This window comes from Patagioenas fasciata, chromosome 5 (assembly GCF_037038585.1).
Source record: "Patagioenas fasciata isolate bPatFas1 chromosome 5, bPatFas1.hap1, whole genome shotgun sequence".
NCBI lineage: Eukaryota > Metazoa > Chordata > Aves > Columbiformes > Columbidae > Patagioenas > Patagioenas fasciata.
This window is the reverse complement of record NC_092524.1, coordinates 32478836-32501309: the sequence shown is the minus strand read 5'-3', so window position 1 is coordinate 32501309 and position 22474 is coordinate 32478836. Positions and strand designations below refer to the sequence as shown.

At 42.1% G+C, this 22474-nt stretch overlaps 1 protein-coding gene across 12 annotated transcripts in view; it reads right to left on the bottom strand.

Annotated features, from left to right (window-relative positions):
- The window catches only part of DPF3 (double PHD fingers 3), a 182340-nt gene that overhangs the window by 21721 nt on the left and 138145 nt on the right, over positions 1-22474 (bottom strand). For 8 of the 12 annotated variants that reach the window (XM_071809259.1, XM_071809261.1, XM_071809262.1 and 5 more), the window contains one exon: positions 22247-22375. In XM_071809259.1, the coding sequence (XP_071665360.1) occupies positions 22247-22375 (129 nt within the window). Of the gene's footprint in view, positions 1-10434; positions 12441-18037; positions 19445-22246; positions 22376-22474 lie in introns of those variants that run through there. The other 4 variants (XR_011739344.1, XR_011739345.1, XR_011739346.1 and 1 more) reach the window with 1 other exon arrangement.

Below are 22474 nucleotides of genomic sequence, written 5' to 3'. Positions count from 1 at the left end.
CCGGAAGACTTGGCTCTGCCAGAATCCCAGGGCTCCCGGAGCTGCAGCTCTCAGAAGAAGACCAAACATGTCTAAGGGCTGAGGACACGGAGCTCTTGGCATTTTCCTGGCCCTTCCCACTTCACAAAGTCAAGGCATTACAGACCAGTGACATATTCCTGCCTGCTCAGATGGAGCTACTCATAAACAACAGCCTTCAAAAGTCTTTGTGGGATGAGGATCCGAGGCACCACCTGCTGCAGTACCTCTGTGATACAGGCAAGTAGGAGTATTTCATTAAAGAAAAATACAACAGATTTCCCAGCAGCCAGGGCAGGGGTGGGGGTCAAAGGCTGCAGGTGAAGAGCTCTTGTGTCACCCTCTTCGGCACAGAGCCCTGCTGAATCCAGCTTCTTCAGAAAAACAGACAAACAAACAAGGATGCCTCACGCATAAGCTCCGTTGGGTTTTATTAACATCAGACAGAAGAGAAGGAGAGGAAATATTACCACTCTGAATTTCTGCATCTTGATGGAAATGAGAAAACCTGGCTGTTGCTCCTGCTGTCCGAGGCACTGTGTTCCGGCACCACCAACTCTGCTACAGAACTGAGGCCAAAAGGACTCAGAGGCTTCAGTGAACAGGCTGGTCAGTCTGATTTGGTCAGAGACCAGCTTGCCTCTAATCTAATATGCTGCAATACGCCAGCAATTGTGGAAGAATTAACGCCTTTAATAATTGATGAAGCTCTGAAACTATCCAGCTGTACCAGAGCTTATACTTCCTATTATTTCATTTCCTGGCGCTATATTCCTTCTGGCCAGCATGGACAGAGTTTAAACCGTGCCTGCAGAAAGGGAAGGGGCACACTGCTGCATTAGCACCAGCACTGGCAGCCTGCCGCGCTTTGGAGGTGGTGGTTTCTTTTTCGGTGCTGCCAGTTCCAGTGGCAAAAGGGACATAAATTACAAGCCATTGCTCGAATATTCAGCACCGGTAGAAGAAAGCCTGCTTTAATTGCTCACCCAGGGGACAAATAAAGCCCTTGTGCAGAAGATAGTGCTTCAGTCCCAGTCGCAGTTAGGCAGGTGTAATTGGAGTCTATGGGAACTGAAAGCAGGACAGACCTCTGTTTGAAAACAAGTAACACTGGATATCTTGCAAAAATTATAAAATGGTGGTGAGTGGAACGTGACACCTGCAGCTCGCCTTCCTGCTCTTGCTTTAGCCGTGTAAACACCAAAGTGCACGGGGGGACTGAGGCCTACCAGAACACCCCTCATCTTGAGGCAATCCCCAGAAAATGTTGTTGCTTAAGGAAAGTCCATCCACAACTCACTCCCAGATTTGACTCTACAGTGCTGCATAATTTCCTCTGAAGTGTTTTTAAGCATCAAGAAGATCAGCTAGGACAAAGAGCCTGGACTACAGAGTGTTCATTGGGAGCAGAGCTCAAAGGCTGCCTGCATGCACAAACAAAATGAAGGAACTGTGCCTACACAGACTCACGTGCACCCAGAGAGATTAGACACAGACAAGGCAGAGTAACTGGAACAGGGTGGTGGGAGGAGCTGGGTGGGATTCGGGGGTGACCTCCAGAGCACACAAAGAGAGAAGCCAGGACCGACTTACGTCGAGCATCCTAATGGTTTGTCAGTGAAATTGCTCTCCCCACACACACCATCCCCTCATTAGCAGATGCCCCAAGTCTTACAGGAAAACTACTTGAGAAGTGTTTTAAAACAGTTTTACTGCAATAGGTTTCTGTGTGCCTTTCCCTGCATAGCCCCCACTTCCTCAGCACGCACAGTCCAGCCATACCTATCTTAGCAGGGAGAAATGAAAAACAGAAGTTACAGATTTTAAAAGCCTCTCAAAACCACCGACAATTAACTTGGACATACACAAATCACTGCCCTGGGAGAAGACCCTGGTTTGGGCTGGTGATGCTGCAGCCAGGCTCTGGGCTCAGGTTTGCCAGAGGAAGGATGAGCCCTGTGGGGGTGCCTGCTGCTGTGTGGGGTCCCACTCTGGCCAGGTACGCCTGGCCTCTCCAAAACTCCCTGTGATGGACTGAGATCTGCACCTTCATTTCATGTCTTCCAGGGATTGGGCTGCGGCAGATGTGGGGCAGATCTGGGGCAGAGTCTTGCTCCTCTGTCATCCCCTCCGAGTCAGAGCAGTGGGGACTCGCACACACACTGGCACATGCTGCTCCATTCGCTGCAAAGACTCTGTGATAATGCACAAGTGAGGAAGCAAAACGGGCTCTGCGCATTTGCAACCCAGGGCATCAGAAATGGCCCCTGACATTAAAGCCAAAGGAAATGCTGCACACCCGTGATGTCTCAGCTCAAAACCAGCCATCACTCTGCTCCCTCCTCTCCCAGACCAGCCTTATTAGCCACTGTTGGCTACTAGACAAAATGGCTATTTCTTGCCTAAGAAGAATAATGTGGAAGCACTCAAATAACCTCATACTGAAGCATCAGCTTGTTAATGCACTGGTAAGTCGTGCCAGCACTGTACAATTCCTGGGGGTGAATTAGGTCAGAGTGACCTCCAGAAAATCCACCAGGCTGCATCGCTGCGCATCGCATTATGGGTAACGATCTGCTAATTGCCAGGAGGCACTTGGGCTGCTTACCAACATCAACAGGAAGGAAACCTGCCTGCAGGCACTGCACGGACTCCATATGCCAGGGATATGGCTCCTAATAATGAGAATAAACCCATTTATAGGGGGTGAAGTGGCCAGGAGGACAGGCATGGCATGCTAATGCTGCCCAGCAGGTACACCTCGGGGGGGTCGGCTGCCTGAGACCCCCCCAGCAACACCATCTGCCCAGTGCAGGGCAGGTTTTGCATTATGTTGCACAGTGAAGTCAGAGTGAGGTAGATGGAGATGAAAATGTGGGAGTAGGAGGAAGGCTGCCTATCCAGACAAGATGAATCACCACAACCTGGAAAGCCAACATCCCCTTTGCCCAGGGGACAGTTTTGTTACCCTTCAACAAACTGCAGTGGAAAAAAACCTCCGGCGCGGCTCCGACCTCGTCACTATGCACTGCAGGCTCCCCAGCCAGGCCAGCTCACACACCACAGAGCTTTCAATCAACTGGCAGGCTCACTAAACCCTTTCAAAATGAGCAACCAAGCAAAAATACTTGGTCATAAACACTAAAAATAGGAATGGAGGATTGGGTTTTGTTTTGCTTTTTAACTTGGTGAAGCCAGTTCTTCCTAGTGCATTAAATCCACCTCCCTGGCAGCCCATTTAGAACATCTCCTCCCCACTGGGAGAGCCAAAATCCCCAGCTATAATGAGAGGAGTGGGGTGGTATTGAAAACACTAGGGAAATGGCTGCCTGAATAGCCTTCCATGAGAGCATTACCTTTGTTAAAACCTTCCCTAAAACAAGATATCTGTTCTGCCCCTCCTCCCCTCCCTTTAACCTGAACAAGGACTCTGTTACCTGCTTGAACCTATGTCTGCTGTCCAAACACCTGCTTCTTCCCCAATATTCCCTGTGTTAAACTGCCCCGCTAGCACAGACAGACAGACATCTGCAGGGATGCCCAGCGCGGCCCAGCGTGCCTGTGTTATCAGGGCAGTACTCAAAAAGGCTGGCTCCAGCATTTTCCCACTGACCCAAGAAAGCATCAGTGGTGGCAGTGAATAGGACATGTAATTCCCCGGGGCTCTCCAACAGTGGCTTCTCCACTGGGATGACGTGGGAGAGTGCAATGGACGCAATGCTTCATGACACAGGCACCTCCTTGCTAAAACCAGGCCATGGTCAGACAGTCAGTTGGAAGAGCATCAAAACAAGCCCTCTGCACCACTCTGCTCCTCCTCAAGCACCGAGGGCTTTAGGGAGAAGTTCAGAGGTGACTTCAGCCACAGGTCAGGAAACAGCCAACCCAGAAAAGTCAGTGTCAATTGAAAAAGGGGTAGGCTGGACTTATGTTGATGAATTAGGGGACAGAAAAAGGAAAAAGGAGAGAATATTACTAACCTCTGGACAAACTTTCTTTCTAGAAAGATTAAGGAACAACTCTAGACTAATTCTCTGCCAGCACAGTTCCAGAAATTTCAAATCAAATGGCAAACTCCAGAGAAATTATTTAATTATCATCATTTTAATATTAAATAAACTTAACTACACAGAAGACACCATGCCATTGCATAGGCAGTGACCTCACTGCTGTTACATGAGGTGACCACGTATCATCCAGATAAAGAAATGCAACACATTCTGGGTAAATGGTTGATAACTGATGCAAACACACTGTAAATGCAAGAGGTCTGACTTTCCCACACAAGCTAACGTGCACTGCTGCTAATGTAACTATATATTCAGATGTAAGTAGAACCGCCTCACTCAACACAAACAAAACCAATTTGGAGCAAGTTACTTCAGTCCCTCATTGATTTAAAGAAACCCTTTCGGCCGATGAATGGGCAGTGCTCTCCACACACACCTTCCACTGCTTGTCATGCAGTGCCAGAGGCTGGAAAAATCCCATCATCTACTGGTATTTTTCCTTCTCTGTTAGTTCAACACCCTGTTTGGTTGGGAATTTCTCAGTGCCAATAGAGATTTCATTGATATGGCAGCCAGTTTTCACCTCCCCATCTAAGTCCCAGCAACATCAATATCTAGAGGTAAGTAAGAGCTATCACTGCACCCTCCAGAGAATCAGTATGTGTTCAAGGAAGGTGGAGGGGGAGAGGTGTGTGAAATGATTCAGTTTACTCTCTAAAAAATGCAATTTTAGGATGATCTAAACATCTGAGTGAAGGAGGGAATCTGAATGAAGTCATTTCAGTCAAAAGCAAGCTGGAAGGGAGAAAGGGTTAAAGAGGCAGCAGAGGGAGAAACTGATTTTTCAGAAAGGGTGAGACATTTTGTGCCAGTGTTTCATAAACAAGAAGTTGGACTTTCATTTTGGAACAGTATCTTGCTTCAAAACTGAGCTGGATGGAATTGTTTCTAAGAGAGGGAAAAATACTCACAAGTGAAATGTTTCATTCAAGCCTGCACACACGTGGCTGCAGGAAAGGAAGGGAAAGGGCCATTTCATTGAGAAAAAGAAAACGCGTTTCATTTCAAATCAAACTAAAATCTTTCCTCCCCACAAGGCTATTTTTCAGTTCAGTTATTTGAACAGCCTTTGTGAGTCCAACAAAACGCTGCTAGAGACACCAAAACAGCAGGATACTTTTTTTTCCACCACTGGGAAAACAGCAGATTAAAATCCATTATTTCTTTTCTCAGAGCTCACCAGATCTTCCACTCCAGAGTAACTTTACTCCGAAATAAGTGAGTAGTGTTGCTTTAAACTACACAACCGATACTTCATAGCAGCTAAATATCACATCAGATTAAACAAGAAATTCGCTAGTTCCATGTCAGTGGACACAAGTGTCCCTCATTAAACAGTTCACTAGTCCCGCTCCTTTTCGGCACCAAAGGAATTGTTTAACAGAGACTAATCAAAAGTAGAAGATTATAGTATTTAATGCTAGAAAATGATCTTCCACGGTATGAGAGGGATCTGTGAGTCTTCTGACCCTGCTCTTAGCTGGCTGATACATTGGCTAGCAGGACTATTGCCCGGTGGTTCTGTTAATGGCAAAGAGATTGGGAAGTCCTCTCCTACAGGCTGGTCTGACCAGGTTCTGGGCACCTCAACTCCTCACACCTTTAACAGCTGCTGAAGGTATTCATCATCTGTGACATTCACTGTTAGGTGGCATCCCAAAGCCCGAGAGAAGTTTGGCAATTCTCAGTGACAGCTCTACTGAGCCTAATGGGGACTAGTTCTTCTTCGCATAATGCCAGACCCATAAATATGTAAACAGTCACACAGGAATCTAATAGGCGCAGATGTCCTAAGGAAATTTATCTCCTTTTTTTTACAGATTGCTAAGTGCTTGTAAAATCTTATCCTTAATGGAAGTGAGGAAGGTATCTTGAAGAGCTAGCTAATGAAGAGGCTGACCTGGCCTTGTAAGGGAAATAAAGCTCCCTAACCCAGGGAAGGTCCTCTTCTCCAGGTGAAGGAATACATGGCTCTGGACCATCTGGATGTCTGAAGTACAATAGCAATCTGAATTCAACCCAGAGAGAGTTTATGGATAGTTAAAAACTCTCATAAGCCTCCGGGCTGGTGGACACATTCAGAGATACAGTTGGTGTGGAAAGACCTGAGAAGAGCTGGGACCTGTTCTTTAAGAAGCCCAAGCCCAGGTATCCCAGCAATGGATGAGGGTTTTGAGCCAAGATCCAGCTGCAGAATCCACTGCACTGTGAAACAACTTGTTGAACCTGAGGAAAGGGCTGGAAAAGACTTTAGTGTTGTTTAATGCATTTAAGTCACTCCCAGCAGAGCATGGATGGGAAACAACTATGACTTGTACCAACAGGAGAAAATTAATTTCTCAAACATAGGCTTAAAACCACCCCATGTAAACTCCACTGTACAAAGTGCTACATGAACTTGAAAGCTACGTCTCACTAGCTATCTGACACTAAAATAAAGGTGCCCCTTTAGTGACAGCACAGCTTTCAGCTATTTCTCTCACCTTGGAGAGCTGGCCTCAATATTGACTTCTGAAATGATTATATGAAGAAGTTAATAGCTGTTGTCTAATGAAAGCAATCCAAATTAGTAAGCTAAGTCTTCAGCAATGCTTGACAACTCTCCAGCATTATTTAAAACATCTAATCTGTTTCAAAAAAAAGAAGGCTATATCTGAAAGATCTGGTAATGTTCATTCTCTTCCTGCAGTCCACAATGAAGCCACCAGCACCAGGACACTAACAGCAAAGACTGAAGAAACATAATGAGAAGGAGCTTCAGTCCAAGCCAAAAGGACTCTTAACACCTTTGCAAACCTAGAGATAAACTAAAAGCTCCTACTGAGAATTGGTTATGGAAGATGAACAGCACCAAGAAATGAAACCGCTTCAAAAAAAAAAAAAACACTCAGCATAAGACTACGTCTATGCAGAGGCTACGTCTGTTCCTGCTCAAGAGGTACCATCCATCAGCTGGGAACCAAAGAAGGGGTTCCCCTCTGCAAGCTCCCCAGAGCAGCTGCCTTTTCCAGCAATAGTTCTAAGAGCTTCAGCCCAGTTTCAATGTTCAGAGGGCATTGCCTGTTCCATAGCAGTGCCATCGTTGGTTTGTTGGCTATTCAGAGCTACCACAGCTATCTTAGACAACATTAAACAAAACTGTTTCTAATTATATCCCAGCTGGCAATATTAGCCATAACACTGCGCTCCAGAAATATGTATTTTTTTAAAGGTAAATGCTACACTTCTCCTGTCATGGGGAACACACACCATGGAACTGTGAAGAATTACAGGCTGAAAGGACAAAATTTCATCAAATAACAGAAGATATGGTAAAAGTTTCAAACACACACAGTGAAGAGCATTTGTTCAAACAGCAAAAAATGCAGTCAAGTCTTAAAAAACATACTGGTGAAATTAAGATGCCACAGATGGATGGCTCTCAAGTCATTAAAATCAAAGATGGGTCTAAATTGTGGCAAGTGTCCAGCTTTGGCACAGCAAAGGAAACAAAATTTTACAATAATTTCCAAGAGACAATGGAGATCTTAAACACATCGAACCACAACTTGGACAAGCCCAGCCAAAGCTAAGAGGAGCAGTTGCTGCCTACGTATGCTTTATGTAGTTGAGGTCCTACTGAGCTACAATGCTGGGGATGGGATGGGGTATAGAGAAGTTAATGTCATTGCTAATAAGCGTTAAAAGCTTGGGTTTAGAGAGGAAGGATTTTGAGGTTTTATATCATCTGTGGGCTAATGGAACTGATTACAAGGAGGGCTCACAGCTCCAGGATGCAAATTGAACCAGACTTTTTTTCCTGATTCCAAGCAAAAGTTTAAACCAGTGCAACATTCTAATTCAGGTCACAGCAAAGAAGCCGATGCCATTTTTAGTCCACTCAGAGAATTCAGGATTCCAGCCCTCAGCTTTGCCAGCCTTCAGCTCAGTCTCAGCCTACAGAAACCTGGCTTTGGGGGCACCCATTAGCTCCCGCAATGCTGGCAGATGTTTTTACTCCCTCCTCCTGCCACGTCTGACTCTCACCATCAAGAACCCTTCTCCAGACAGGAAAATAAGATACCTTCTTAGCCAGCGTGCCAATGTAGATCTGCTCTGGGGCTTAGGAAACAGTGGCATTTTTTTCTATTCAGATAACTTGTGCAAAATTAAAACTCTCCTTTAAAACATTTCTATTCCCAGGCCCTTGTCTTTAAAAAAAAAAAAAAAAGACACAAAAAATGTTCAAAGTAATAAGACTAATGCAGAGCTGTTCTCTGGAGTCTGACAGCCTGTAACAATAGCCCTGCTGCGGTGGAGACGATCCCATTCATCTAAACAGTGTGTTGACAGACATCCATAAAGGCCAATTTCAATGTACACTTTCGCTCCTGGTTACCTTAGCAGACATGACTGGCTCTGCTCTCTGCTCTCCGTATCACACGAGGGACAATGAAAATGATAGCTGAGCTAGAACGGGAGACGACCTATTGAACAAGAAAAGTGCACTGATGCCACAAGCAGCTTCCTTTCTTCCTTCCTTTCTTCAACTTTCCTTTCTCTGATTTGTCAGCATCCAGTTTTGCCCTCAGTCCAACCTCTGCCTGGGTCTCTCTGTCCCATGCAGCATAGCAGAAAGCTCAAGAGGAGCTCAAAGAAGAACAACGACGGCCCGGGGCTCAGGATCTGTCATTACACACCTTCCCTCCCTTCTGTGCTTTGGGGCAGGAAAATTACTTGCCCCCCGTGAAATCCCTACAGAGAAGTAGTTTTGTAGGCCTATAACTCACATTATTGAGAGCAAATGGCAGAAAGGCAATGAGAGGTTTCTAGGAGGAGCTTCAAAACCCGCAATCCTATCACCCAGTCTGTGCCCTAAGGCGACCATCAGTGCTACCTTCTCAGCACAGCTCAGGAGCACGGTTAGCATCTTACCCACCTCCTCAGCTGCCTCTGGCCCCCAGTGCCCAACAAGTGAAATGGAAGGAAAGACCTCTTTAGACACAGAACAGCTGAGGACAACCCAGTCAGGAGTCCAAAGGCTGCTCTATCAGATCCCAAACAGGTTCCCAAGAGCCACAGTGACTGAGGACAGCAAAGACAGCTGAAACTGCCTTCTGGTTTCCTCCTTCCTACAATGAATCAGCAAAGGCCTTGCACAGGTAAAGACAAGGTCTAAAGGCAAGCAGTGATGTTTTCAAGTCATATTGACCTGAAGAAAGAGTGAAGAAACAAAACTCCAATGGAAATTAAGATTACACATGTGAAAAATAAAACTCCATAGGGAAAGGCTATAAAAGATGACCAAGAATAGTTAATTCTCTGCTGCGAAGATACACACTCTGTCACACACAACTGTTAAAAATTAGGCAGGTAGGAGCCCACCTGTACAATTCTGTACAATTCCTATATTGCCTGACTGGATTAATTTCTGACGTGTTCTTTAGGACTCATTTGCCATTTAATCTTCTTTGAGGGACAATTCACTACTCTAAAGGATCTGTACCCACCTCGGAAGATCTGTTAACTACACCTCAGCTGCTATTTTTGCAAGCAGTTGCCAAAGTAAAAAGGGACACCTGTAGCCTCTACTGGTAGCAGAGAAATTGATCGGAAGGCAAAGAAAAGGCAACAGAGCTTCACAAAAATGACAGCAGGCCTATTAGGGAGTTTCCTAAAAAGATGGCATGTAATCTGAAACAGTATTTCCTCTTTCTCTTTCCATCCTACACAACCATACTATTGATCTAATGTGTGTAAAGAAAAAGAGAGGGTTCATGCCTGCACTGTGAAATACAGCAGAAGGAACCACAGTTTCCAGTTACTCCAGTGACCAGATTAGACACGGCATAGGTAGGGTCAGGACTCCGTAGAGCAATGTCACTAAAATCTATACAAAAAGCTCTCATACAATTTAGATTCTAACCTAGAACCTAAATTAACTTAATGCAACTCTATTAATCACACGGAGAAGGTTATAAAAATATAAAAACATTTAGGAATCTCCTTTATTATTACCAAATGATAGGAAGTGCTCTTAGAGTGAGTCCTACACAAAAGAAGCATTTTACTTCCTGCCTGCCTTCACTATAGCAAGCAACAGAATCAGTTTCTGTAGTCCAATGAATGGAGAAGAGAAAGTAAAAGAGAAAAAGGAGGAAAGTTCTTGGTTAATGATACAAACCAAAATCCAGGGACAAAAGTAGTAATTTACAAAACGGAAAAGGGAAACAAAATCAATAGAGGAGGAAGTTTTATTTTAAGCTTCAAAGAGAGTATTATAAACAATGGAGAGCTTAGAAAAGTATATGTACAAGTATGTTATTCAACAACATATTTTTAAAAGAAGATTATTTGCACTAAAAAAGACCTTGTGGAGTTGGTTTAATAAAGCAATACTTACAGAGGAATAAACAGTAGGGGCGTTGGAAGCAGAACTTTTATTTGGAAGGAATTACACAAACTGAACACAGACCCTACAGTTTGCAAATCTTCATCACACTTGTGTCTCTTGTTATATTTTGATGAATTTTTTTATTTATGTTTTTTCTCTAGATGCAGTTCACCACTGCAAGTTTAGAAATCAACAGAATGAACAGAAAGAGCTAAAGAGCCCAATTAGGACATACATTTTGTTATTTAACTTAGTGGGAGCAGGACTGAGGTCTACCAGACATCTTACATGGTTATTTTTGGTCCTGTGTGTTAATCTTGAAGGAGCAGGAGAAGGGGAAGGGAAGACAAAATCATGGAAACCTCTCAATGAGGTGAGTTTGAGTTTTAGGTACGCAAGAAACATGATGCAGGATCTGTCTCTCTGGAAGCTTCACCTAGTCAGGATGCATTTTTCGTAGGCACAGCTCTTTTCACTCCAAAAGCCGACATAAGCCACATTAACAGAACCACTCTTTCTGTCTATACCCTGGGTCTATACCAATAGGTATCTCTGGCACCCCTGTTACAGAAGAGAAGCTAATCTCAGAGCCAAGTCTAATTCCCTTCCCTAGGACACAAGGCCATCCTGCATCCTTACTAGATTGCATCACACACGACAGTCAACAGCTCCGTGCCATCCACTGTGACCAGATTTGGCAGCCAACAAAATCCTCCAATGCTTAGATGAAGCACAACACCTTATTTCACTGAGAAGATGCCTAACAACTCAGAACTCACCCTCACTGCTGCCTCACAGGGCAATTTAGGATTGTAGCTGTGGGAACTCACATTCTTTTCCTGCTGAGTAACCCCTGCTGCTTACTGCTGACACGCAGGTGCACCTGTACGCTTTTCCAAGTCTACTACCATTTAATAAAGGGCTGAAGAACGTAAGGTTTCTACACGTGGCATTGCCCTTGACTCCAACAGGAAGCTCCGTGCCAAAAGCACTTAGACATTTAGACACTTCCCTTACATCCAATTCACGATCAGCTGTGGAATTACCAAAGCAAAAAATAATACTACCATTAACAGAATTGTTTTCCTTTTTTAAACCTCTCTTTCAGCAGAAGTATTTCACAGAGTTGCTCAAGGGCAAACCTTTTTTACTGTGCAGAAGAGACACATCAGTCCTACTGGGAGAAGACAGTCCTTTGACTGGGACACAAAATCTAGTAAGAAAAAAATCCAGCCACTGAGCCTGGTCTTTGCTATTTCAACAGTTTTTGTTTGGATTTGTGGCTAACACAGTACAGCAAAGTAAGTTTCAGCATCTAACAGGATAATATTGTCAAGGAGAAAGTAAACCAGAGCAATCTTCACTTACCACATCCAAATTGCAAAAAACAAAGATACCCAGCACATGTATGAATGGCTTCTTTAAAGTAAGAGAGAGAGCAGAGTTGATCTTTATTTTCATTATTTAAAAAAGTTTTTTTTTTCCTTAAAGTAAATATTCAGTCTTTATTTTACATTAAGTGCTTTTTAAAATTTCATGTCTTCACAAAATTGCATTTAAAATTTGAAGTAAAATGTATTTCAAACAAAAATACTGTGCAAGTTCAGCACTTCTTTTCTCTCTTAAATATCGAAATAAATAAAATAGTTAAGTCTTTTTTCAGTTTGTTTGTTTGTTTTTCAGTCAGTTCTACTGTAGATCAATTCCAGTTTGACCTGGGTTTATACACACACTTAAAAGAAAGTGAAATCAAGACTTTAAAAAACTTCTTTGTATTGCACCAGCTTAGGGCATCCCCAGAACTTCTCTCAACAGTTGGCAGACGACTTCCCACAGTCCAGGCTCCTGTGCCAGATGAAACACGGATACAGAAGGGTCAGGGCAAGGAGAGGAGAAGCATCAAAGCATCCTGGCTTCTCTTGGCCTTCTTCTGAAACATCTTGCTTGAAGCACGCTGGAGTCCATGAGGGCAGGGCTGACTGTAGAGGGAAAGGCAATACAAAGTAAAACTAAACAAACTCAAACAAACAACAAAAGCAAGTGCTCAGAAAAAAAAAAAAAGGCAGAAGCAGCACAAACCAGCCTTGCAACACTGCTTGCATTCTAGTTCTTTGAAAATATAGCTTGACAGACTCAGTTTCAACTGACCATGGGAGCCAGAAGTGAATACAAAGCAAACAGATAGGGTATGAAGGAGCACGTTCAAAAGAAAGGCACCGAATGCTGTCAGTCTTTCTTACTGTGAACATCATTAAATAACCTTCATCATCCAGCTTAGATAGCTGTCTCTTCACTACAGGTTAAGACCTTTGCTTATGAAATCCTGCTTGGATTACCTCACTATATTACTAATTATTTGTACAGAGACACAAGTGAGTGCAGCACTGTACAAAAAACATTTTTAGAAGTCTGAGCAATATACATAGGGTGGCAGCAATGTGATAACTTCTGGAAATAAGTGAAAGTCTGCATTTTGCATTGAATTTAATCCATGAATTGGCTAAGTTACATACTGCTAAGTACCTGAGCAGCATTAGACAGCAAATAAAATAATCTGTTTCCTCCCACAAAATGCAAGTGCCTCCCCCTATATCCCTCCCACACCTCTCACATCAGTTTTGGATGACACCAAGGTCCAAAATCTTAGGAGTTGCCAGTGACCAAAAGAAAAACTCAGTGATATAAACTGGTGGCATCCCCTTAACAGGGCTATCAGAACTTGAAATTGCAACAGTTGGGGTTTTTTTCTAAACGTTACTACAACTTGTCTTCTCCAAAATTGGCAACTTAACACTCATGGAAATACAGACTGAGACATGAAAACAGTTCTGACCCAATTTCAGTATTCTATGGTATTTATACAGGTTGGGGTTTTTTCAGCCCTGGTAGATAATCTGGCAAAGAGAACAAAGGTTGGTAGGGTTTATTGCAATGGCTCAGTCAGCAAAAATTCAGCCTGGCTGCATTCCTGCACTGTGAGGGTTTGTCAAAACAACCCCATGCCAGCATGAACACATGCATGTGTCTCATACTTTACATATACTCATGGCTACAAATTTTATAGAAATAAGAAAAAATCATGGAAAATAAGAAATGGGTGTTTATTGGAAACATCTACATATGTTGCAGCACAAAACACACTGGGCAGATTTTGCAGTTTTTATAATAAGATGACTCCCAGTGGGGTCAATACAATGTTTGCTTGAGGAGCTGATCCATTAAAACTGCTTGCCATGGGGAAGAGGCAAATTGCATGAGGAGGCAGGCTTTGGAAGCTCCATAGTTTGATGGTATTTGAAAATGTTAGGGCCCATCTCAAAATATCATTGCAAGAATTAACCAAAGAAAGGCAAAGCAGGCGGGAGAGAACACAGTGGTGCCCCGGCAGAGCCCGGACTCGGTGACTCTCTGGGTGCAGCTCTCATTTGCTCTGTGCATCAGCAGGCAGCAAACCAAGACTCTGTCTTCAATCAAGAACCTAAGCTGAGGCAAACTAGAAATGGCAAACTGGAACTCAAAATGAATAACTAATGTAAAAGCTGAAAGGCAACACAATGCGGGGAGGGGATTCTAATAACACATTCTGCTGAAACAAATGGCCATCTCAGAGCTTGTCTACACCATACTAGCGAGCACATTAACAGTGAGATTTCATCCAATAAAAGCAATAACTAAGAAAGCTCAGCGCTAATCCTTCTGAAGCCAGTGGCAAAGTTCTCTCTGGACCTTGTTTCAGCAGCCTGGGATCATCATTTATGACCCTACCACACACGTACAATGTTATACCAAGCACCACTACCTACACAAGAAACAAATATCCAACCCACAAAACTGGGGGGCACTCGGGTGGAGGGAAGAGATGCAGAGTGAAGCAAAACAGATTTCAGTTCCATCCCTGTTTGGCCACATGCCTCATGGTCTCCTTTTACTTTTTAACTGTCATGCCAGAATGCTATATTTTATTAAAATTTTCTCAGTATATATGATCACTCTTAAAATTTTATACTGTTTTCATGCAAGAGCTGAGGTCTGTCTCTGCTAAAATGTCAGCTAATTAAGAGCCACAAAAGGGAACAGGATAAGGATGAGCACCCATTCTGTGTAGCTTTTCTTCCCCCTAATCAGCTGCTCAAGCAGCACATCACTTCCTTACTTCTCCTGCTCCCATCTGTGAATCAGAGCTTGAAGAGGATGGCTCAGGAAATTATGTGTCTTTTCTAACATCCTTTAGTATGGAGCAGCAAAAAGGTGCCTGAGGAGACAACTCACGTGATTAAAAACAGAGAAGCCTGAATTTAGGGCCTGACATGAAACATCCCTTCAGTCACCTTTCACATTTGAGCTGTCTTATTTTGGTACGTGGTTGGTGTGGGAGAATATGTTTCAGGAGAATCTTTGGAGAGCCTTGTGCTAACCTTTCTCTAATAAGAACATCTTTGGAGGAGGACTGGAATAGCAAGGCTCACGATTAGTTGAAGGACTGCACCTTCAAAGATCTTATGAAGTTCAGGACAGCAGGTCTCATTGAACTGCTGAAAGCACTGGGGAATACAGAGCATCACATTCCTGTCTGATTTCAAGCATGACTCTATCCTTTAGGTACAACCCAGAATTCACATTGAAAACTCTCTTTGTGCCTTCCTAGTTTGCTTTGGGACTTATGTGTCTTTGAAGATACAATTGACATTGTGCAGTTCCCTCATTTCTGACCTGGTTATGCTAGTGTCAGGCTCCTCTTTCCTTTTTTTTTTTTTCTCATTGGACTTATGAAATCTCCTCCTATATATTTGCTGCCTCATTAACATTGTCATTTTCCCCTCATCCATCTGAGAGGGTCTCATGCAGCCACCCTTTGCTTTAATCTTTAACTTATGAGCTACCAACCTTCTTTCCCTGTTCCCAGCCTTCACTCAGGCAGTACCTGCCCTGAGAATATTTAATTTGCATATCAACATTCCATTCAATATCCACCATTAACACTACTTTACAACTGATCTTAAACAAGTACTCTTTTAGCTGCCATCTTTACGTCTTAATTTCCTCGCTGTGATCAATGCCTTCCTATGGCTGGTGTCACACTGCTCAGCCTGCTGGACTAAACTCCTGCTGGTTATAATCTCAGTCTAATACAACATCTTGAGGAATCCAAGAACTACTCCGCTCTCCATAATGATGAATTTATTTTACCTTCCTTCCTCTCTCAAGACTAGATTGAACCAGTGGCTGTTCATACACACATGAATGGTATAAATAACAGTGGTGGATATTCTTCTATGCTATCTGTAATAAATGTCAGCCGGCAATTTTTATGCACTCTGTGAGCTGTTGTGGTTTCTTTCTGAGGGTACTGCGCTACCCGGTTGTCACGAAGACGGGTGGTTGGGTTGCGTAAGGATTAAGACCGTATGCATTGTTACAGTAACTGCATTTGTGAAACGAAATCAAGACTTAATGAATTATGGGCATCTGATTATTGTTTGTATTCCAAAAGAGCCCAGAATGTGTTAGGCATGGTTCACAAAAGACAATGGTAAGGACTCTACTTGGAAAAAATTATATTTAGAGTATGCCTGTTCTGCAGTTAATGCCGTGAGTGTTCTTCAGATAGATGGAGTGGGCAGGTTTCAGCCAGCTGTTGCAGGTGCTGTGAGGTCTATAGTCATTGCAGCAGCACAGAGCTCAGGATGGGCCGCAAGAGTGTACAAGAAACTGGATAAATACTGTGCTTAGCAAGGCCGGCCTCTGTGCTGGCATCCAGTAAAAAGCAGAAAAACGAAAGCTGGGCTTTCTTCAAGTCCTTGATACTTCAAGTCTTCACTACTCCTGTGAGCCTTTCCCTGTCAAAGCATAGTCTGACCATAGTTTAAGGAACATTGAGTAAAATTTAAGCTCTTTTCTTAACCTTCTAATCTGTGTGACATGACTGCTACATGGATAGAAGTAGATGCAAGATGGATGCAAGAAATAATACTGTGTGTTTACTGTGGATTCGGCACATTTCTAGGTACTTGCTCCCTTTCTGTTTTCCTTGTTGTTTACATGGGCTCATCACAGAGTAGTGAGAGAAAGAAAAAAAAATTATAGGGAAATAATATAATACTAATGCTACCAATGTAAGTGCAGGAATTGAAGGGCAGAAGTGGCAGAAGAAATGAACTTGAACTTAATTTTTTAAAATCTGTAACATTTCAGGTTTGCAATATTTCTTTCAGAACTGGGAACAACTCTACTTCTGGACCAGATTCTGCTCTCAGTTACATTAGTGTAAATTTAGACAAAAGCCACTGGACTTTATTGATATTACTCTTTGTTTGCAGTACGGTCAGTATGGAACAAGTGAGCCCACAGGGGCTCACACAGGGCTGCTTCCACCCATTCTTGGGCATGTGTCTGTGTATATACATTTCTGATATATCTTTACCTATACATACACAGATAAAGTGATACAGATATACAAACTAAGTCTCATCTCTTTCAGGGATTTTGGAAAAGGAGATGCCTGTATGCCTGTTTCTCACCCCTGAAAACCATCTGAACTTTGAGTTTTTAGCCAATACAGAAGAGCAGCAAAATAGTATAAATTTATCTTGCATTGTTTCAGAGAAGAAAGGACTGGTTGTGTAAGGAATGAAGGAATGAATGTTTTTATCAGTTAAAGCACACTTCTCTTTGACAGCATTATGTCAAAATATCATTGATTTGACACTTGATCAATTATAATACACCAACAGGAATAGAATAGCAACAGAAAAGGATTATCAATATGGGGAAAACTGAAATAAGGCTTTCTGCTGGCAGGTGTGCGTGGCTCTAGCCCTGCACTATAAAAATACAGGAGTATTTTGTAACGTGTTGTAACACTATCCTGAAGGCAGATTATTAGTGTAATCTAGACATCATTTAGCATATATTCTGGATTTAGACCCTTGTACCTAAAAGCAGAACCTGGTCACTGCTTATCCCATGGCTATTTCCTCTATTTCATGGATCCTCTCTCTTTTTTGGGGCAGGGGAAAAAGTTGAAAGAGCTCTCACGGTCAGTATTGTGCTACTCCAGCAAAAGAAACAGGAGGAAGGGAATCCATTTGGATAGGTTTCATTCATGCATTAGAACAATATATATCCAAAGTCTTCATTGTGAGGCTGAGATTTACAGTATGGTATCAAAAACACACATTTCCAGTTTAAGGATTAGGCACTGTCCAGAGAAATGTCTACTTTGCCTCTGATTTAAATGAGGTTACGATTTCACTGTTTGGCATTATACATACACACCAGTAAAAATATATCCTTAGAACCTAATCTTGCCCCAACTCCAAGGAGGTTTTTTGCCTGCATTAGGACTGCAACATGTAACCTACACACTGACTCCTTCTGAATCACTTTTGACTGGACATGAGGCTGCATCCTGCTCCCAAATAATTCCATTAGCTTCACCGCGGGTGTCAATGTGGTGCATAGTCATAATACAATCCATGAGACTTATTCCTGCAACAAAGCTCAGTCAAGGGTGTGCTGAAAATTTGGGGCACAGAGATTTCACAACTGAGTGAAAGACATTTCAGCTCAGACATACCTTTCAAATCCTGTAGCATGTTTCCTCCTTTCTGGGAAAGTCGCTGGGAAGGGAGTCACTCTCTTCTCCATTGCCCTTGGAACTTTAATGAGTATTGCTTTGGTTTATCTCAAGAGAAGCTATTGAAAAGGAAACAAAGTGTCTCACAAGACACTATGGAGAAAAAAAAAAAACTGGGCAACACAGGAAAAAATGCTGTGAATTAAAATTTTTAAAATGGAAGGAAAAGTATAGGTGAGGTATTTTTCCATATAATTTCTTCCATTATTCTGCTCCTCCATCTGTTTTGTCTTTGATGTCTATGACTTGCCATTCATATTCCAACCCTGTGCTTGGAAATTGCTGTCCATGAAGGGAAAGCGAAGGAAAAGAAAAAAATAAAAAAGTAGAACGGAGTGAGGAAGACGTGAAGGGGTGCAGGGAGGAAGAGATCTACTGAGCGTAAGGGTGTCCAAAGGAGGGATGGCAATGTGTTCCCCAAGGTCATGGTCTTCAGTGGTGCTGCTTATATTTTCAGGCTGTTAAAGACAAACGTAGCAGGTGTACAAGAAGAGCCAAACTCCACATGCTACAGTAAGTGCAAAATCTCAAAATGCAGAAGCCATCACATCAAGGGTTTCCTTGTCCTCCGACAGAGTCCGCCCACAGTGGTTCTCTAGAAACAGTTCTATTATCAAGTAGACATCCATTGCTTTTTTTGTGGTTTTTTTTTTTTAATTTTTATTTAAAAAGTAAATTTTCTAATAATATATAGAATATATAAATAATAATAATTAAAAAAACCTATTTGGGTTTTCTTTCTGCTCTCCAACCCATCTGTGTTTTTTGTGGTTTGCCGATATATATATTAAAAGACAAGAAAATCAACTCTGCTCACTATTAAAAAAAATATTAAATCCACCTTTTATGTTTCCAGCAAGAAAGAGAAGGGGGGGAAGTGGGGGGAAAAAAAAAAAAAAAAGAAAAAAAAAACCAGGAAAATCAAAACCTTCTGTCTCTTCAAAGTAGTTGTCAAGAGCTTTAAACACTTGTGCTTTCAGTGTACACCCCACAGGAAAAACAGCAACAAAAATAACAACCGAAAAAAAAAAAAAACAAAAACAAAAACCCAACCCCAAGGACCTAATATTAAAAAAAAAAAAAAGTAGTAATAATCCTAGCAGTAAAAAGGACAGCAAATTGCTCAGACTTTTTATGTCTTTAAGTTATTTTAGCAGCCGCCCTTTTTGTCTGCAGAGGGAGAGCTGCCACCACAGCCACCTCCTCGGCTCGAGAGAGGCTCTTCTGCATCGTCCTCGTCAAAGCCATGAAAGGTCGAGGTGTCGCTTTCTGACGTGGAACCGAACAAGTCCTCCGTAGTGCGTGCTGGCGCTGCTTCGTCCCTCCTGCCTTCTCTTCCCAAATGAGCTGACATGTATGATGAATATATCAGCACATGGGTTAAGCAACAGGCATCATCATCATAATTTTTTAAATCATCATTATTATTAAACAATTCAGACTATTGAGCTCATAGGTGTATGCTTGTATATGACCTCACACCTCAACAACATAGCTCAGTAGAACTGCAGTAAGAAAAATAACAAAGGGTCAGTTTCTCTTTCAAAGAAAAAAAAATCTACAAACAACAGAGGTGCCCATAGCTATGGCAGCGAAAGGGTTAATCATGTTTTCCTCTCTTCAAAGGACATTGAAATATTTTCTCATGATTACTTAGATCAATTTAAAAAGACTTTTAGACCGTATAAGTAATTAGACACCGATAGCTCTAAGACAATGACTGTCCAGACTGGCATCAACTGTCACAAATTTACTGCTATAGAAATGTAACCCTCTAGACAGCTCATCAACCTCCAGACTATTTTTTATTCCTGTCCTTCCCTGATCCTCTAGACCCTCCTCTGCAGACAAAATGAAATACCTTTTGAAGACTAAGCAAAAGTAACCTAAATAAATGCTTTTATTCAAATTTCATGGCATCTCCTTCAAAAATTAAAAACCCCTTGGTTCTTGTTCTTGGGGAGCACTGAAAAGTTCAGATGTGTGTGAGTCAATCCAGCTTTCAATGTGGATGGGAAATTCTCCACACAGGGCATCAATAGCAGCAGCAACAAGAACAACACGAAAAGCAGACTCTTAAAAAGATATATAGTCAAATAGCGAAATCTGTGAAACCGAGGTTTACTTTCTCCCTCAATCAAACATGTTATGTGATTAATAGTATAGCTTTCAAATTCCCTCTTCTGGAAATGCAGAGGAAAAGGTATCTCTTATACCCCAGCAAAACGAAAGTGTGAGATTTTAGAGAGTAGGTTTTTTATTATTCAGAAACAGTAGCATGGTATTAAGTAACCAACTGTTTGGTCCCCACTCCAGCTACAGGAATCAGCCATATAACAAGTACACTGTATTGCTTGAGACATGAAGAATTAAGTCCTGTTCACAAAAAGAAAATGGATATAACAAAACAGCTGGCAAAAGAACCACCTTGTAGAGATGTGATTTTACTGAATTTGTGAATAGAAGAAATAATGTAATTTCCATGACGTCTCTTTCAGTATAATGAAAATGTTCTCCATTATCCAGAAAGAGAAAGATGGCAGCCACCAAAGAGGTTTCAGTGTTTTGGTTTAGAGTTTAGTGTGTGGTTGTACCTTAATCACTTTCATCACACATCAGTCACAGCATTGCAGACCCCTACAAATGACCCAAGTGGGTCAGAATTTGTACGAGGATGGCATTTAATGGAACTGATTTTGCACAATTTAGGTTACATGCTGATCTACTTGTTCTATTGAACTAAGGAATGAAGGGAATTAATGTGTTACATTCTCATATAATCACCATAGCAATGTTTAAATAGCAAAAAAATATGGACCCGTCTCACTGTGCTATATCAGGATAGTGCTGAAATGAGTTGCATTGAATTATAACAATCAAGGGGAAGGGCAATGATCTTCCAAGATGGTACCACAGACCCCATGAGCTTCCCCTTTCAGATATTAAGAAGCAAACACGTTTATGCTAAAAGGTCCATGCCTGTGACTGCACAGCATTTGTAAGGATGCCCCTGGAGAAAACCAAAGGGGTTGCCAGCGGTTCTCTGGTGACCAGTCAGTATCACTTCAGAATATCATCAGAGGTCACAACAACTGCAGGAAGGTAATTTACCAGTGAGAGTCTAGTCCTGCTCCCACTGAATGTGGTAAGAGGCTTACTATGAACTTCAGCAGGAGCACATAAAGAGGCCATTCCCTTGGCAAGACAACACTCCACATCACATTTCAACCATCACACAACAGACATCTTTCAGTGACTACGGTACAGAAAGAGCAGCAGCAATACTGAATTTCAAGGTCTCTTTGGTTTTCAGAGTTCCATATGATGCTCTTACCACCACTAGAATCACCACTGCCCAGAAATACCACAACTAGAAACTTGGACCAAAGCTGGAATATGCAGTTGTTAAAGGTCTCCCATTCACTCTAACACTGCCACCACCTCCCATATGAGCTATAAATAACTGCTCAGCTGGGATAAAATTTCAAAAAAAAAAAAGAAAAAAAAAAAAGAGAGAGAAGAAAGGAAAAAAAATAAGAACAAGAAAGAAAGAAGGAAGAAAACAAGATACAATTGCCTACATTTAAAAACAGAGAAGAGAAGAAAATGGAGAAACAAAAACCTCTTTAAACAAAATTAATGATAGTCATCTTGTAAGAGGATAATTCTTGACAGCTACCCCCATCCCTACCCTGTAATTTCCTCCCTATTTCTTTTTTGGATGAAGAAATGCATGAAATGTGTAATCAATGGAAATGCTTGTCATGCAACTTTCATAAATCTTGTAAGTAATTTATAGTTGTAATTGCAGCATTTGAAGACAGAGCCCATGCTTTAACATTGTCATAGGATTTTCTCCTTCCATTTGATGAACAACTAGTACAAGTACCAATGTTCACAGAAACCAATAAATACATTAAAAATGTATTATTTCAGAAGGTCCCATTATCTTAAAAATGTGAATCCAACAATGGGTTTTATGACATAAAACTTCCCAGTCATCCTTTCCCACAAACACAGACAAGAAGTAAGACTTCTTCTTTTATCCCCTCCCAAATGTACTGCCTTTCTTCAAAATCTTCAGAAGGAGCAAAAAACGAACCACACAAATGCCTTTGTACAAGAAAGATGCAAGAAGGAGTCACCTACCAGAGCGCCCACAGTCTGAGCATGATACAAGTTCCTCAGGCCGGCCACTTTTTTTGTTCATATTCGAGCCTCCAAGGCAGAAGTCACAGTAGTTATTGGGAATGATGACCCCATCTGGTCCTTTCTGGGCTGCAGTCGGGTTAGAAATGAGATTTACTTAAAGAGCATTCAGTTTGGACATTTCTCCCTTCTCCTTGCTATGATGTTAGCTGGGTGAGTTTGCAGACC